An 18,453-nucleotide genomic window follows, 5' to 3' on the forward strand; every position below is an offset into this window, starting at 1 on the left:
TGGCTCGAAACGTCGTCAATAAAAGTTATCTTTTGGAGCATACAAGTGTGCGGGCTCCCTGTAGGGACCCTCAGGATTCCTTTAGAAACACGCACACTGTCTTCAGATGCAGTGCTTCTCATTTCATATGTTACTTTTTGAACCCAGCACCTCCATGAAGTGATGTGCGTATTCTTCTATAGTTCCCTACAGGGAGCTACATGTGGACATTTTCTTCCTTGTGGAGACACCCACCCTGTCACTTTCCCCAACTTTCAGTGATATAATTAAGCATGTACATATATACACACACACATACTGTACATACAGTATGTACGGTATAATGTATATGTATAGCAATACATAGTCTAGTAACATTTGCTATTAATATATAAACTGATATACAAGATGCACATCCACAGACGATGGAGAGCGAGTGCGTTTTCCGGTAGCGACATCAGCCAACTGCAGACATCACAACAACACTAGTGCCACGGCAATGCTTCCTAATCCGCCACAGGCCGGCGGCCACTGCACTGACTGGCAGTGGACCTGCTTCGGCCTATGTTGTGTCACTCATAATAATGCATAAGCATGCATTCATATTACTATATTATTTCTGATGTTTTTCTTTGTTTTGTAAGCATGCATTATTATTAAGTGACACAACAGTGGACAAAGCAGTTTCAGTGCCAGTCAGTGCGGTGGCCTCCGGTCTGTGGCAGATTAGGAAGCATTGCTGTGGCAGTGGAAACACTGCCGCGGGTGTTGGCGGCAGTTGGTGGCGACGCTGCGACTGAAGCCGCTGCCGGAAAATGCACTCGCCACAGAGCATTTTCAAAATTGGAAGGGTGTACAGAGAAAAACTTACAACAAACAGGATTTCCAATTGGCTCCTATACTTGTAATCTCAAATTGAGAACCAGTCAAATTGAAAGAGTATTTGTACATGTTACAATAAAAGGCGATGTATGAATTGAAAGGTGCTACAGCTACAGTATATACATTTAAATTAAAATTATTAAAGGATAGTTACTTATTTACGTATTTTTGGTAGATACTGTAGGTCTATAGGCTACTGTGCTACTGTATGTAGCATTGCAACGTCGGAAGATACTGCATAAAACTCCCAGCGAAATCAAGGAATGCTGTGAAAGAACTACTGTACATTCATTGAGACACACATATGGGTATTTTTTGGGGGGTGACCAAATCTGCCAGTCTTGGAGGTGCAAACAAACACAGGACTCTAACCCTAACCCTGTGTCGCCCAGGTTGCGCCTAAACCCGAACATTTAACTTAAGCCTAACCCTAACCTCACAAACACTATGCCTAACCCTAACCTTAACCCTAACCATATAACCTCACAAGCCTAAACGTAACCTCAAAACCCTGTCCACCTGGGAGAAACACAGGGAAAAGAGACTCTCCACAAACAACACAACCACCATCTTTGCAAAACATGAAGATGGGATGGGACATTTTTCATTCATTCAGTTACCAAGCCACAAAAAGGAGTGTACATAAGCACCTTTGTTTGCACCTCCAACATATACATAGTGACGTCTCTGTAGCTACAGGATTTGCTGGGACCAGGTGTAGTAATATACACTACAAGACGATACTGGAATGTTTGGACTCCTTTCAGGCCTGGAAATGTTTAACCATTACCATAGTACAGCACTACTCCTTTGAGGGTGAATACTTTTCACATTTTGTGAATTGATAATCTCATATTACAATATATCTCATATTACAATACAAACTCACAGCACATGTTGTGAGTTTGTATCATGCTGATGACATCAGAGACCCATATGGAAGCTATAAGACCCGGTCTGATTCTTTAGAGCTCCTTTGACCATTGATGAGTAATGGCGTTTGCATTTCATATCTGTCAGTGTCAGTTGTGTGGGTAGTCACCAGTCAGGATGCCTGGTGGCTCAGCCAGTCGATGCACAGACCATAGACTCCTTGTGATTAGCTCCTGTTGCGTCTTGTATGTCTCTCTGGCTATGTACACACTATCCATAGCATGGCATGCCAAAAAGAAGTAGGTAGGTAGTCAATATCCAATGCAGATATGGAAAAACACCAGGTTTATGACTGGAAGGAAGGATATGTCATGTGCAAACACACACTCACACACACACAGTATATATTCCTCTGATAAAATGTCTATCCCCACAGCCCCAATCAAAGATGTCAGTGAAGATAGGAAAAATACACAAAATGTCTTTTACAATTTGAAAAAATCATTTGAAATCTTTAAGGCACAACAAAAATGAACAAAAAGTAAATGGGGCAGAATGCTTTCCAGAGGGCGAGAAAATCATTTCACAAAGTCACGGATAAATAATCCAGTCCATGGAACCATTAAGCCTACTGTACTGTAGTGAGAACAGAAAAGATGTTTGAGAATTATGATACCATACCAATTCTGATATGATACTGTATTGTCACACTCCCAAGTTTCTTTCCCTTGTGTGTACCTGTGGTACACCATCCCCCATCCCCCTCCGTCATCCGAGAATGCGCTTTGGGTTTGTCCTCCTTGGCACGGTCCACATAGGCCTGGGCAAAGACATTAGAGAGATATTTGGAATTTCTGCACACTACTCAGTGTGTACAGTACAACATTGGAAATGCTATGATAGACTCTGTGCATAACTGTAGTCCCAGGTGCCTGATTTACTGTTCTGTTCCCAATAGCTTGGTTTGATTGGGTAAGCAACCGATTTGAACCAGAGCCAAACAAAGCTATGGGGAAATGAAACAAACAGGAGACAGGTACAGTATGCCACCTTCTGGAAGCCTACAGTACAGTTAGGCACAGAGCTTATCAGTAGTTTTCCCAGAATGTGACAGAGTAGCTGAGAGAATTTCACTGCAGTGATTGAACTGGCGTGCAGGGTTGGCTTACCTTGACTGACAGAAATCATGGCACTTAGAGTCTCCCACAAGCGTAGCACAAGTGCAGCGATGAGTTGGATTTGCCCCCTCAAGTTCAAGGGGCATCCTTCCAGTCGCGCGCCTGGTTCGCTGATGTCCACCATAGCTGGACATTCCATAGGGAACTGTGTGTCTAGAAGGTGGAACACAAAACAGTCTATCAATACCCAGTTTCCAGGGCTAACATGAAAGCAAATGAGGCCCACTTGAAAGCAGACGAATCACAGTGTGGGCTTCAAGTATAATGACATTGCTTTAAATCCACAACATCTCTATTAGTGCACTGCTTCTCAAAGTGAGGTGCAGGGACCCCAAGGGTCCCCGGATAATCTTGACAAATGTTATCATTCTTTTCAAATGTTATCATTCTTTTCAAATGTTATCAAATGGTAATACATATAATTTGGCGGTCCTTCGTTGACATGAAAATGTTTGAGAACCAGTGTGAGGTGCATCTAATGATGTCCCTCCAGCATGAGTGCATCTAATGAGCTCCCCTCTTCTTTAGTAAGCATCCAGGGGTTGTAAGGAGAAAATGGGAAGCTGGAGATGGTTTTCAGCTGCCCTCAACAGGACACCATGCAAGATCTCTTGGCTATCCTATTCCATACTGTATAGAAGGGGAGATTTTGTGACCACTGACCAGTAACATCTGTTACCGTTTCAGATTTCAAAAGCATGAGTGTGTAGTTTGATTTGTATCCAACATATGAATGAAAGCAGAACAGTAGTGTAAGAAAGGCCCTGGACAGCACACGCACACACATGCACGCACACGCACGCACACACACCGGAAATCGACCTATAACTGGCTTGCAAGGGCTTCTGGGAAACTGATTCACAATAGGATGACCAGAGTAACATCACGGTTACTAACATCGTCGGGGAGGCCAAGGCCAAACACAACAAACAAAACTCGACCCTATCTGAAAAGTTAAGCTACAGCAATCCAAACAAAAATTACAATCTGACCTCCCTAACTTAAACTAAGTAAAAAAAAATTAAATTAAATTGCAGCACACCCCTACAGCTTCTCAGTATTAAAGTTACCTTATTAAGCACTCAGCATGGATGTTGAACATTGTGATAGAGGATGATATATGGGAAGATATATGTTCTGGCTGTCATGGAGGACTACAGAGCCAAATATGGAAAGAATTTGACTGGAAAGCTAAAATAAGGTTCTTTAGGACCCCTTTGACAGCCAGTCCATATAAGCCCAACTCCACTGATAAATGTTGGAGAAACTGTGATATGATTGGTGACCATACCCATATATTTTGGGACTGCCCAAAAATACTTATTTGAAAAAAGTAAAAAAAGAATGAGATAAAATCTTAAAAAAATATATTCCACTGAACTCAAGGTCATCTTTATTAGATATATATGAACACGTGTTCACGAATGACCAGTGCTATATAATACATATTCTGCTAATAGTTGCAAGAAAGATTGTGACTACTATTGATCAGTGGCTACAAAAAGTTAAACAAATATATAAGATACATGACAGCCCAGTTACAAATTAAGCTCCCTAACTTCAAAAGGAGATGGGAGTTAGTGGCAGAATATCTGGAAGCAGATTCAACAAATGGGTAGCGACGCTGCCCAGATACCCTAAATTAAAACCTCCCATATCACAGTGAAAAGTAAAGGTTTACCCCCAAGGCACTCGCAAGGCAAACAATCTATTATATATTAGAGAACTTGTACCCAACACATGGCAAGAAACCCAAAGCCACAACAGCTACGTCGCTATTGCAACACCCACAACACCATCTTACACACTACACCCACACACACTCACACGGCAGTGACGTCACACACTTACCTTCGCAGTGTCCGGGACCTATCTCCTCCTATCGCGCCCAACGCCAACACTCGACACCACCCGCCAAAAAATGTTCATTGCAGTGCCACCAAAGATGCCTCCCGTCCACACTCACGGCGGCAATGATTTGTTTACTACAAACATTATCGCCCGAAGCACCCACACCCCCGGAACACTGTTGCCCTTTCACCACGCTAAATTCGCCAGGTCTATGCAAGTGAGCACAAATTACATGTTCATTCACAAGCCCACAAATGCCTAGCCCTAGAACGGCTCTTGTTGTTACATACATACAGTATGTACAGTATTTCACATACAGAGCCATAGAACACGTAGGTTAATTTCAGTTCTGGTTCTATATGGGCGGCCTAAATGTGATGAATGCTCCGTTTGTACTCACCCATTAAATTATTCCAAAGACGTGGTGTGAAAAATGGTCCTCTAGTTTTATATCCATGTGAAAGTTCTGGCACAAAACGCGTATTTAGTGAATTATCTCCACTTTTTCAAGAGATGCACACGGACATCTTTCTCTCCGAGCGAGGGGGGCCGGTACAATCGATTAACTGATTTTACAAATACATCCTGTTTACCGCAGACGTCATCACCAATTGACATGGGAAACACAAAAGTTTGCGGTCACACAAGGCAGGTGCTTTGCGATAGGTGCTGGGTAATTAATCACACCACCTGCCAATTGTGTGACTGAAAACTTTTGTGTTTCCCTGGTCAATTGGTGATGACGTCTGCGGTAAACAGGACGTATTTGTAAAATCAGTTCATCGATCATTCCGGCCCCCCCTCGCCCGGAGAGAAAGATGTCCGTGTGCATCTCTTGAAAAAGTGGAGATAATTGACTAAATACACGTTTTGTGCCAGAACTTTCACATGGATATAAAACTAGAGGACCATATTTCACTCCACGTCTTTGGAATAATTTAATGGGTGAGTACAAACGGAGCATTTATCACATTTATGCTGCACATTTTCAATTCGACCAGGACCCGGTGCAAGCCATCTATGCCTGAGATACATGAAAAATTACGAAGTATAATTAAATGATCACAGGCATTCTAGGTCTAACAAATGCCATTCGATTCAAATGCCATTCAACACACACTACGACTCGCTTACAATTCGCAAACCTGGCAACACTGCCCTGTCTTCTAATAGGCCCACACTAGCTCTCAGAGGGCGCGTTCGGCTATGCGCACCGGGAATGTGGTCAGTTTGTTGAGTGTGGTGGGCGGTGACGTCACAGAGTGCGTTCAGTGTGCCTTATTTACGAACGACCAGTTACAACACACCATTCACACTGAGCAACCCTACCCTCAGGGTAGGGTTGCTCAGTGCGCTGCACTTGGCACACCCGGTGTGCAGCGCACTGGATTTTCGAACGACAACGCACTGAGTGCACTGAATAAACGAACGACAAGAGAGCACACTAGTGCGTTCAGGGCGCATTTCCGAACGCGCCCAGAATCTCATTCTGATCTCCCGCAGGAGAAGAGAAACGAGGAAGGGGAGAGGAATTGTAGCCTCACGATTTTGCTTATTCCTTCTAAATCTCTGTATTTAAAATATCGCTCTCTCAGCGAATCTCTTAGTTACATCAACATTGTACTTTTTCTGTAGTTTGTTTGTGCCTACATATTACGATTACACGGAACGCTTTGGCTATTTTCGCCTGCCAGCCAACTGCCGAGTACACACGCCTGCACACACACGCACACGCACACGCACGCCTGGCTTGCACACACACACACGCACGCCTGGAAGGCACGATCTCTCTCTCTCGCCACGCCTCTCTCTCTCTCTCGCCACGCCCCACACACACAGGCTATACACGCACGGCGGCGCCGCGGCAGCGAGACAGGACGTTATAATCTTGAGTTTCATTAAATAACTGTCTTTCTCCGCACGCGCACGTGCGCACACAACATTATTCAAGTGAAATGCGTAACGGCAATATTGGGCTAATATAGGACGTTATAATCTTCACTTTCATTAAATAACTGTCTTTCTCCACACGCGCACGTGCGCACACAACATTATTCAAGTGAAATGCATAACGCCAATATTGGGCTAATATAGGCTACCAATAAACAACCAGCTCATATACCCACCAAATAAAACTATCATCCCATTGCAGAAAATAGTTACAAAATGTAATTGAGGCTACATACAGTGGTGTCCCCTTCGTCTGTACCAGGCTGACTTCTATAGGTTTTGAAAGGTACCTTTCTTTTTATTTACCCAGGGAAGTAGCTGAGCACAGGTGCTCATTTTCAGCAACGCCCTGCACATCGAAACACACACACACACACACACACACACACACACACACACACACACACACACACACACACACACACACACACACACACACACACACACACACACACACACACACACACACACACACACACACACACACACAAAATGTCATGTCAAAGGTACCTCTGGAAGCCACACCTCTGATTGGTCGGGTTTAGTCTTAAGGGGTGTGTTTTTTTCACCCACTGTGTACTACAATGAATGGACGGTAGGTGGCAGTAGTACAGAGGCCAGAGAAACTATAAGACAAACGCACGGAATGCGAAATAGAGGGGGGGAAAATGGAAATGGTAGGGTTTTTATTTTGGTATTTGACTTTGCTACTGATGATTGTACGCAACAACAACTATAGCATTGTGTGTTTGAGCTGACAGGCCCTTTTTTATGTCAATCAATCAAGTCATCTCAGGTCATCTCAAGCGGCAGATGCAAAAATTGTTTTTTATAGGGCCATGTCATGTGCTCTACCTGCAAAGCCTTTGTGATCTATAACTTTTGGGCACCACTTAACCTCAGATCAGGGGTTTTGTCGGCCAGCGCCAAAAATGCTCCCCGACAGCATAATCGGAGCAAATACCGGGCAGTATGTATGAGCCATAACGTGTTGACTACACTACACTACACTAATAAGGACACATAATAATAACTAATAACCCATCCGTTACTACATGTGGAGTCAACTCCCGCAATTTCCTTCTTCCCATAGTGCGCGGCAACGTAACTCTGGGATGAGCGCCCGCAAAGCGGCCGCGAAATTCTAGTACTACTATATATGACTATGTATTTTTGTTTTTTGTTTTGTTTTTTCTTTCTTTTTCTTGTAATGTCACTTATTTTACTTATAACTTAAAAAAAATTAACTGGGAGAAAAGGAACATGTTTTGTAATATGAAATGAAATTGCCTGTAAATGATTTTATAATGGCAATAAACAAGTTAATATAAGATTTAAGCACTCTGCATAATGCATGGCACACACACAGCCTACAGACTCAGAAAACAGGAATAATGTTTTTTTTTTGTCTCCTTTTAACTAGTGCTACCTATTGTTTTACACTGGAACTCTTTCAATTGCATATGTGTGGCCCAAATAATTCCATCAGCTCAATCAATCCTAGGGATTAGCTTTAAACTGTATAGCCTGATTATTTCTTTTTTCTGTTTTTATTGCATTTAGAAAAAATGTAGACTTGGGGTAGAAAATATGTGTAACTAACTTGAGAAGGCTGCAGCAGTGGATCTGTGTTTATACCTGATCACCATGTGATTTAACATTTGTGTAGCTTGATATGGATTTAATTGAAAATTACACTGTGAATCTAATAACATTTGCATTGAGAAAAGGCAACATGTTCAATTTTGTACCGTGAAACCTGCAGTTATGTGTTATTGTTGCCAAATAAGCCAAATGAGGACTGCATTGTTTAAAGGTTCACTGCCAACCCCAGGGAATCAATTTGGTTAAAGTTGTATTTTTTCCAGTTTTCTAGCTGCTGCACACTTGGCAAGGAATTCTTAAATTTGAGGTGGAACCACAACCCCAAAGTTACGAAAAGTGTGACCGTACTATAAACAGCATGCAGCCTTGGGTTGTTGAACAAGACTGTTTCACAGTTGTGCGAGCTGACAGGGATAAACAAAGTGGTAAGACGAAGGGTGGAGCACTTGCTGTCCTTTTTAACTACAGAACAAGGTGTACCACTGTCACATCACTGTTAAGGACTGTATTTCCCAGGCTGTATTACTTGCATGAGAATTCACTCATGCCATTATAGTGTTTGTATCCTGGCCGGTGCTATGGCGGCGCATGCGGTGTGACATCATTACCTGCGCTGTCGCAGGATTACAGACAAAGCAACCCCAACCAGATCATGGTCAATGAAGATTTTAAAGTCTCAAAAACCCTGACCCTGAAAGGAAGAAAAAAGGAAAGAAGGAAAGAAAAGAAAGAAAGAAAGAAAGAAAGAAAGAGCAAGGGATTACCAGAAATGTATGGGAAAATGAGAGTATAACAATGACGTGTGTGTATGCGCTCGCATGTCTGTGCATACGTGTGAGCATGGGGAAGTGAGGGTATATCAACAATGAAATGTGTGTGTGTGCTGGCGTGAGCGTGCAAGCGCACGTGCATATGTGCATTCATATCTGTAACTGAATCTAATTTGTCTCCTGCCAAGCAAAACCACAGCCGGAAAGAGATCAACTTCTCTATTGCACTATATCAATTTATCTAGGCTTAGTTCACAACAAATAACTGATTGTGTGCAAAACATTATTCTTTAACAACTTGGATTGGTTTATTTAGTCTCTTTTCATTTGGGACTGAAAAAAAGGGTCTTGGACTAATGATATGATTAAGATTGAATCCTTAGCTGTGGTTTGGCAATAATTATTTGTAGGCCTAATGCCCACAGATGAGGATGAACTGCAAATGAACATCTGATAATGACTTTTTACATTAACTCTATATGAGTCTCCTCTCAAACAAAATGATTATCTGTACTGGAAATAAGTGAGTGACTGCATAAAGACAGCAAAATGATGCTTATGGCCACTGAAGAATGATGCAACATTTGAAAAGAAGGAGCATTCTGCTTGAGGATTACACTTGTAAAGGGAGAGATCGAGAACTTCTTCAACAGTTTATTAAAAGTCACCTTCCAAGTGCCGATTTGGTGCCAGTTGCTTTTGCACAACAGCACTTGGAACACGTATCTAAAACCATACAATGCAACGGGCATAGAGATTTTCCTTTCTTTTCTTTTTTGCAGCTCAGCCATGCAGTGGTTTCAAGGGTTTCAAGTTGGCGTGAAACAATTGTTGAATAAACAAAGCATGACATGGAATAAGTGTGCTTGTAACCCAATAGACAGAGGGGAATGAAGGGTCACACAAACATACACCTCCAAGCTGCTTCCTATAACCACAGTTTGCTGAGTAGCAACTCCAGTGAAGCAGCTGGAGACAAGATTACTACATTATACTTACTGGACTTTCATGCACCAAGCTCCAATAATACAAAAGGAATATACATTTAAAATAAATTGCAGACCCCCCCATCAGCTCCTTCAGACTCATTTTGGTAGCCTTGGTTGGCTTAGACAGTGAAACAGAAAAATGTGTATGTTGCACAGGATAGTTAAAAATAAGGTACCAAGCTAATACAACTTAATAGCTGTATTGGAAAGGCATCTTTTTGTATTCTGCAGCTGTTGCATGAAATTGGTTGCCCACAGTCACAAGTCTTTTAAGTACCACATGGTCCTGATGTTAGAATTGTATTGTTGTTTTTTATTGTATTGTGGGACCACAATGGAAATTAGCCTCTGGATTTTCTTGTGTGATCCTTTTGACAAACAATGCATGCATGTTCATATGCTTGACATTGCTTGTTGTCAATCAATCATCTAAAGGCTCCTCGCTTTAAGCATTATTAAGTTGTGTCCAGGTTTTTGAGATCTTTATTTTGTTTGATCATTGAACAAATCTGTGTTTGTCATGTCATATTGTACTCATAGGAGCATAATGTCTCTGGTATGTGAATATATTACAGAAGTCCCACATTACAGCTATTTACAGTTTACTGGTCTACCACTGCAACCCATGGTCAGGCCACTGCATTATACTTACTGGACTTCCTGACTCATGAAAATAACAGATTTCTAACTGAAATAATAAATTGTACAATGGGGTATACAGGTACTGTATGTCAGGCAGGTAGAAACATGTGCAGTGTTCAAAAGAGCCAACTGCAGTTCTGGCTCAAAAATGAAGTGAAAGGTATTTATGGTATGAGATGGTGTAACAAAAGCACCATTGCCAAAAATGAAAAGGGGTGACTGATATTTATGTGGTGTTAAAATAATGTGTGGCATGTCCACAGACGTCTGTCTGTCTGTCTGTACTGCATAAATACATTTACAACAAAATCATCTGTAAGTCCAATTGTCTAGATTGGGAAGAAAAAGCTAATAAAAAGGGGAACTTCTGAAAAAACAAGCATGCACCCTGGGAGCAATGAAAAGACCTTTGCTGTGAATGTCTGGTCAACTACACTGAAAGCAAGGCAAGCTTATTTGTGTAGCAAATCTCATATATAAAAGCAATTCAAAGTGCATCATATAAGGCAAAGCAAAGCATGTAGGCATAAAAGGCATTTAAGGATAAACAAATAATAAAACTAGAAAAAGTGGAGTTGTGGCGATTTGTACAAAGCGGGCTACTCCTGAAAACTGTAGGAGCCAATCGTGGCCAATCAGGATGGAATATGAGAAATCAAAAAAACCTGTCTTGATCACATGACTATGGAGATCATGTGTACCGATTTGCGTGAAATTTGGATAAAATCTGAAGGAGTAATAATAGAAAATGTGTTTTACATATGTCGGCCTCCTGGTGGCGCTATAAAGAGCAGATGTGCAAAATTCCAGGCAAAGGTTTTTCCTTGGCCTCTAGGGAGTTGGCATACAAAGTTATCCACAGATCCGTGCAGTTAGAGGTAAAAACACTTTTCGGCCAGTTATAGCGCCACCTTGAGGCTGAGTTGAAATTGTTCATGTGGCATTTCGTCCTCGGCCTAGTGGGAATGTGGGTGCACAATTTCACGGAAATCACGCGATGTGTTCATGATTTGCAGCATTTTGTTTGAAACTGAGCACTCCTGTGAACTTTGGAAGCCAATCTTAACCAATCAGGATGGAGTCTGATAAATCTGAAAGACCCGTTTCGTTGAATGGCTCTAGAGAGACTGTGTAACAATTTGCGTGATGTTTGGACAAAATCTGTAGGTGTACTGTGCAAAAACTTGTTTTGCACAAAGCGGCCTCCTGGTGGCGCTATAACAGGCTGTTCTGGAAAGTTTGGGGCAGAGGTTCATCGTTGGCATCCAGGGAGTGTGTGTGCAAAATATGGCATCGACCGGGTTAACGGTGGCCGAGATTAGCTGTTCACGGACACACGGACACACACACGGACGGACGGACACACGGACGGACGGAGTGCAAAACATACTCTCCCCACATGCCTTCGGCCTGGTGGAGACAATGAACCAGAAGGGGGTGCTCTGCAAAGCAGATATCCAGACTGGGTGACCTACCCAGGGCTGTCTAAATCGTGGTTTGCAGCTGGCACCATTATACAGTATTACGGTAGGCACCAACGTTTTAGCCTGGTAAACCATTCTGGTCATGTGAAAACAAAGTGAAATCACATTATCATGTGTCAGACGCATGATAACACTACCGTTTAATGCCACTCCAAAAAACATGTTAAGTAGGAACAAACTTCTGAGTAAGACCAATGGAAAGGCAGGTACATGGTTTGCACATATGGTTTGCTTTATACAAACTGATCTTGACTACAGAGCAAAGGCACAAATACCTCTGTCACCATTATTCAGTATACAGTAGGCACCAATCTCTATAATACTATAGTGCACTCAAACCATATTAAGTATAGGATCAAAGCCTTAATATAATGAATTGGTAGCCTCCTCCCATCAAGTTATTCTGTTACATCTGTATACTATTACCAATCTCTGCATGACAAACCTGGTGAGTTCTCTCTGAAGTCTTAACTCTGTCCATCAAACCTCATAGCCTCTCTACATCAAGGTAGTGGAATTATTTCAGCTTACTTGGATTTGATAGACCTTGGCCCTTTGGCAAGGCAGTAGAAGGCAACTTAGCAACTTTCATGCACCAAGCTCCAATAATACAAAAGGAATATACATTTAAAATAAATTGCAGACCCCCCCCCCCCCATCAGCTCCTTCAGACTCATTTTGGTAGCCTTGGTTGGCTTAGACAGTGAAACAGAGTGTTGTTTATAAAAATGTGTATGTTGCACAGGATTGTTAAAAATAAGGTACCAAGCTAATACAACTTAATAGCTGTATTGGAAAGGCATCTTTTTGTATTCTGCAGCTGTTGCATGAAATGGGTTGCCCACAGTCACAAGTCTTTTAAGTACCACGTGGTCCTGATGTTAGAATTATATTGTTGTTTTTTATTGTATTGTGGGACCACAATGGAAATTAGCTTCTGGGTTTTCTTGTGTGATCCTTTTGACAAACAACGCATGCATGTTCATATGCTTGTTGTCAATCAATCATCTAAAGGCTCCTCGCTTTAAGCATTAATAAGTTGTGTCCAGGTTTTTGAGATCTTTATTTTGTTCTTTGATCATTGAACAAATCTGTGTTTGTCATGTCATATTGTACTCACGGGAGCATATTGTCTCTGCCATGGTATGTGAATATATTACAGAAGTCCCACATTACAGCTATTTACAGTTTACTGGTCTACCAGTGCAACCCATGGTCAGGCCACTGCATTATACTTACTGGACTTCCTGACTCATGAAAATAACAGATTTCTAACTGAAATAATAAATTGTACAATGGGGTATACAGGTACTGTATGTCAGGCAGGTAGAAACATGTGCAGTGTTCAAAAGAGCCAACTGCGGTTCTGGCTCAAAAATGAAGTGAAAGGTATTTATGGTATGAGATGGTGTAACAAAAGCACCATTGCCTAAATGAAAAGGGGTGACTGATATTTATGTGGTGTTAAAATAATGTGTGGCATTGTCCTGGGCATGCTTGCACCATGCCCAGGACAAACTTACACAAGACGTGACAAGGAATTGTGCAAAGCCATTAAAAGACATTAAAGGACCACTTCACCACTTTTCAACTTACCTTCATATAATTGGTCCTCACAAATGTTCATGATAAAATGCCACCATTTTTTTCCTACTCTGTCTATGTCTCATGGGAGGGCTATGGGCAGTTCAGAAACCCATCCACCAGTGACATCATCGATGGGGAATCCAAGCTAATAAAAACTGCAGAACTTTATATTCCTGAAAAGTTGCAATACGATAATAGAAGCCATCGTTCTCACGATAACAAAAATCTAAATATATATATATATTTTTTAAATCTTGTTTAAAAAAATTATCTGCCAAACGATGATGTCACTGGTGGACGGTTTCTGAACTTCCCACAGCCTTCATATATGAGACACAGACTGAGTAGAAAAGAAATGTGGTATTTTATCATGAACATTATAGTGAGGACCAATTATATAAAGATAGGTTGAAAAGTTGAAGGTGAAGTGTTGCTTTAAAATAAAAGCAACAAATAAAATAAAACATGCAAAGCAACTGTCTAGCATCATGTAAATTGTTTCTGTGTTTTCACAAATAGTATTTATGTAACGAATTTGTAAGACAAATTTCTAGGGGACAATAACGCTTACCTTTAAAAGTGAGGGTGGTATACTCATAGACTGTAAACAAATCAACTTTTTGGCCCACAACTCCACACTATATGGATGATGACTTAACAGGACTATACGGGGTACAGTCAGAGCATATGATTTGGGCTTGGTTTTAAGTGCCCTCCCTGTATCAGCACCATGGACAGTGACTAGTAGTCATTTTAATGGATTTGAAACAAAAAACAAAAAACATTAAGATAATACACACATCAAAAGCCCCAGAGCAACAGCTGGAGGGAAGTAGACAGGCTACTTGGCATCATAACTACATGCATTTAAAAAAAAACTTACTCGGGTGTGTTGATCCAGATGATATCTAAGTGACAGTAGTAGACACACTCCTTGTCTCTGTAGGAATAACATGTGCAGCGCTTGGATCTTGACTTGGTCTCCGCCAACCCAGACACATCGTTTGACTCCCGCTTCAGAGAGACTTGATTATTACCCCTTGGTGGTGTTTCGGCTTCGGATTTCATCAAGACACCCGCACCCGAGGCCAAGATACCTTTATGTATACAAATGTTAAAATGCCGTTTCACGTTATAGATTAGGGATATATAACATGCAATAATATGCGATTAGCATGTAGACCAACAGCTTAGGAAGAGTGGGCACTTAGTGTTAAATTGGCTATTTTTTCCTATGTAAAATAATTATAAAAAAAGACGATTTTTCTTTCTTTTTTCTTCTTTTTTTTTACATTTTGGACCAAGCAAAATAGCCAACTTTACACATACCCAGTTGTCCTATAGCCTATTAAGTGTCCATCTCCTGGTATCCGACAAAGACAATATCAATGCCAAAGATCAATCGTCCAATGGTAAACATGGAACTGTTTTGAATTGTTCTTGTGCTTTTATTTTCCACAGTGATATTATCGGCACTATTAATTGTAAAGGGTCACCCTCAGTGATTTCGCCAAGAATCTTAAACAAAAGTTGAATTAATTATATATTCTGTGTATTCAGGCTATACTTACCCTGCAAAAGAAGCAACGCCAGACCCGTGAAAAGCATGCTCATGTCGATTATCCTTGCCATGCTATAATCCCCAAATCAGTCCTTATACAAAGATGTAGCACACATGTTTAAAATTAATCTCCAATGATTTATAATCCATAGCCTACACGATTGGAGGAGGAATGTGTTTCAATCATCTCAAACATTCCAGACATAGCTTTTAGCTATTTTAGCTCCTCGAGTGACAGATTTTTCCCCCCCAACTGTCCCTTTCATATTTGGTGAATCTCTATGCAGTTTGCAAAGGTGCAAAATGATGTTCGGCCAACCTATAGCTCACTCAGTCCGCCTCCAAGAAGCGTGTCAAAGGAGGTGCGCCTCCTTGGTAACATGCTATAGGCTACGCCCTCTCTGGTAGACACAATAAGGAAAAGTTGGTCTACAGTATGGCGTTTAATTGTATATCCTTTAACCAATTAAAGGGCACCTGGCACACAGTTGAAGGTATTGTATTTTGATATTCTTTGTGTGAAAATGTTTTCAATATTAATCATTAATTTGGATGTGCATAGGGTTCTCCCCATCTCGCTATAGCACTTTATAGGCTATAATCATATAGGAAAATGTCAACCAGTTTATATGAACAATTATAGGCAACTATTTTACATCTATCTTTATCACTCTCTCATAGTTGTATCACTTTATAAGACTCACCAGTTGGTTTTAATAATACATGGTTATGGTTTGTAGCCTAAATCCTCAGTCAGTGCATCTAACCAAAACAAATTTGGACAAATTAGCTGTTAATCTTAAAATCACATAGGCCTATATGCCCTATAAACCCCGTTGCTTTTCATAATTGATTTATGACAGGTCAGTTAACTATGAAATGCATTTCCAGTTGGTCACAGTTGGCCACGCCCAGTTAACTATGAAATTGTGCATTTCCTGTCAGTTGGTCACACCCCATATATGGTCATGCCAAACCCTTAGATCTATATACATGGAGCTGACCTGTTCTGACATTCCATATGTTGATCCTTCCTGATCCATCCATCCTTCCAGCCATGCCCGGCAGCTACCGATAACTATAGAGTTCTCAGCAGGCCCAAAAATCCTACGTGGGTCTTTATCAAACCCTGTACACTCAAGACACTGCCCCCGCTGCCACCCTTAGATCTCCATATATGGAGCTGACCTGTTCTGACATTCCATATGTTGATCTGACCTCATCAAACCCTGTACACTCAAGACATGCTCCATGGCCAGTACAGAATTCATTCCATGTTGATCTGGCCCCCCATCCCAAAGCGCCAGCGCTCGCCCAGCAATCTGCTGTCCCCCAGGCGGATATGTTGATCTGACCCCCCATTCCAATTAAAGCGCCAGCGCTCGCCCAGCAGTCTGCTATCACCCAGAATGCGTGCTTCTCGTGCGTGCTTCCTGCCCTCAGGCGTCTTACTGGTATATTGCCCCTTATTTAGTGGAATGTTGTGATACATTTTTATTTTATACCTTTTTGACTAGTGGTGACACTGGCTTGTATAGTTTGATTGTTTGGTTAATTTGTATTTAAAACGATTTTGCAAACTTCTGAGTCCTCGTATGTAGTAAGAAGTGTTGACTGTCTTGTGTTATTTTAAACATTAAGGAGGGAGGGAGAGTGAAACAGAGGGGGATGGGGAAAGGTATAGAGACAGAGGCAGAGGCTATCCATCCATCATCCATCGAGCAAGATAAGCTCCTTTTGTCCTTTTGAACCAAGTCAACCCTATATCTTTGTTATGCATACATAGTTTCAAATTGTTTTTCATATTGATTTCCACCACACAATTTCATCTCGCCCAGATAGGCACTTGTTACTGCATGCATTTCTGAAAGAGCCCCCTCTATTGGTGATAAACTGGTTTACAATTACCTCCACAGGGAGAAAGAAATCTACATGGAATTAAAGAATGTGGTAAAATGTCTGGAGTGACCATACAGTGTGTCAGTGTGTTTGTGTGTGCGTGTGAGAGCGTGTGTTGGTTTTCAGCTTTTATCTGAATAACTTTGTACAACCTATAATTAATTGATCAATTCAAAAACTAGTTAGACTAGACTAGAATGTAAGTAACGTTAAATGCCACTAAATTCAAACCATATTAAAATAGATTCACTTCTGTGAAGAATGACATGTGAAGTGTGCCATTGGTCACACCTATTTAGCACAGTAGTGGTTGTAAACTGACATACAGTGTGCCGAGAATCCTTGGAATAATTCCAGGAGAAGTACAAGATAAGCCAGCACTCATAGCCTAATGTTTTTTATTAGTTCAAGATTAGGTCATAACGTTCATGAATCTACTGAATGCTTACCATTCAAAATTGACCTATACCAAGACACCCTGGCATAAATCCTAGTGAAGTACTACATAAGTAAGCACTTTGCTCATGCAGGCAGATTGTGACTGCTGATATATCTTGCAATTTGCTTATCTTGTTGGTTTGGCTTGCATTACTCTAAAAGTACATCCACTCCCTAAAGGAATGGAGCACTGTGTATGCACAACTAGGTTATGAACTTATGACTGCATACATATGTTTGTTCCTCAGTGTTCCTGCATTTTGAACACTACTGTACCAATGTGAAAAAATAAAAGGAGGCTCTGCACTCTCAAATCTGTGCACAATCGGGTATTATTTATTGACATCTATTGACATTCTTGGCAATGCCTGAAGAAGATCAATAGACCGGATGCATGCAATTAAAAATAGCCTCTCCGATTGTGCACAGATTTGAATGTGCAAGCCTCCCTTTATTTTAAACTTTTGTGACTCCAGCACGTCACCTAAGTCTAAGTCTTAGCGGTGGCTTTTTTAACTTTTTTGTTCACTGCCAATGTGAAAGCAATAGTGCCCCTCAGGTATGATCATATTTCTTTACTTACCTACGTACTTACTTACTTAGCCAACTTACATCTTTTTTTTCTCCAAAAACATATATAAAACATAAATGATAAAAGGAATTGAAAAAACACGACCCCTCACATATTAGAGTTTGAAGTTACAATGGGTTTGTATAGGAAGGGGGCGGGGCACTTAAAATTAATATCAGATATCTAAATACTGA

General features: G+C 41.1%; 1 protein-coding gene across 2 annotated transcripts; it reads right to left on the reverse strand.

Annotated features, from left to right (window-relative positions):
• Positions 1–209: 209 nt before the first annotated feature.
• Positions 210–15,618, reverse strand: LOC310861221 (uncharacterized protein). Of its 2 annotated transcripts, XM_083768578.1 has the most exons (5): positions 15,362–15,618; positions 14,674–14,887; positions 2,904–3,065; positions 2,473–2,554; positions 210–2,004 (listed from the first exon to the last, which is right to left on the reverse strand). In XM_083768578.1, exons 1-4 carry the CDS (start codon positions 15,420–15,422, stop codon positions 2,503–2,505), a joined length of 489 nt encoding a protein of 162 aa, XP_083624704.1. In that variant the 5' UTR covers positions 15,423–15,618; the 3' UTR covers positions 210–2,004; positions 2,473–2,502. The 2 variants fall into 2 exon arrangements, with proteins under 2 accessions (XP_083624704.1, XP_083624703.1); XM_083768577.1 differs by having other exon boundaries at positions 210–2,554.
• Between the last annotated feature and the right edge of the window lie 2,835 nt (positions 15,619–18,453).

The sequence above is a fragment of the Protomyctophum parallelum genome, assembly GCF_964188405.1.
Source record: "Protomyctophum parallelum genome assembly, chromosome: 7".
In the NCBI taxonomy this organism is placed as follows: Eukaryota; Metazoa; Chordata; class Actinopteri; order Myctophiformes; family Myctophidae; genus Protomyctophum; species Protomyctophum parallelum.

Excerpts from the sequence above, each read along its gene's own strand:
- LOC310861221 (XM_083768578.1), bottom strand. The coding sequence starts at position 15,422 with ATGGCAAGGATAATCGACATGAGCATGCTTTTCACGGGTCTGGCGTTG. Across the intron at positions 3,066-14,673 it reads ATCTGGATCAACACACCCGA|ACACACAGTTCCCTATGGAA; the intron begins GTAAGTTTTTTT and ends TCCACCTTCTAG. Across the intron at positions 2,555-2,903 it reads CATGATTTCTGTCAGTCAAG|GCCTATGTGGACCGTGCCAA; the intron begins GTAAGCCAACCC and ends GTCTTTGCCCAG.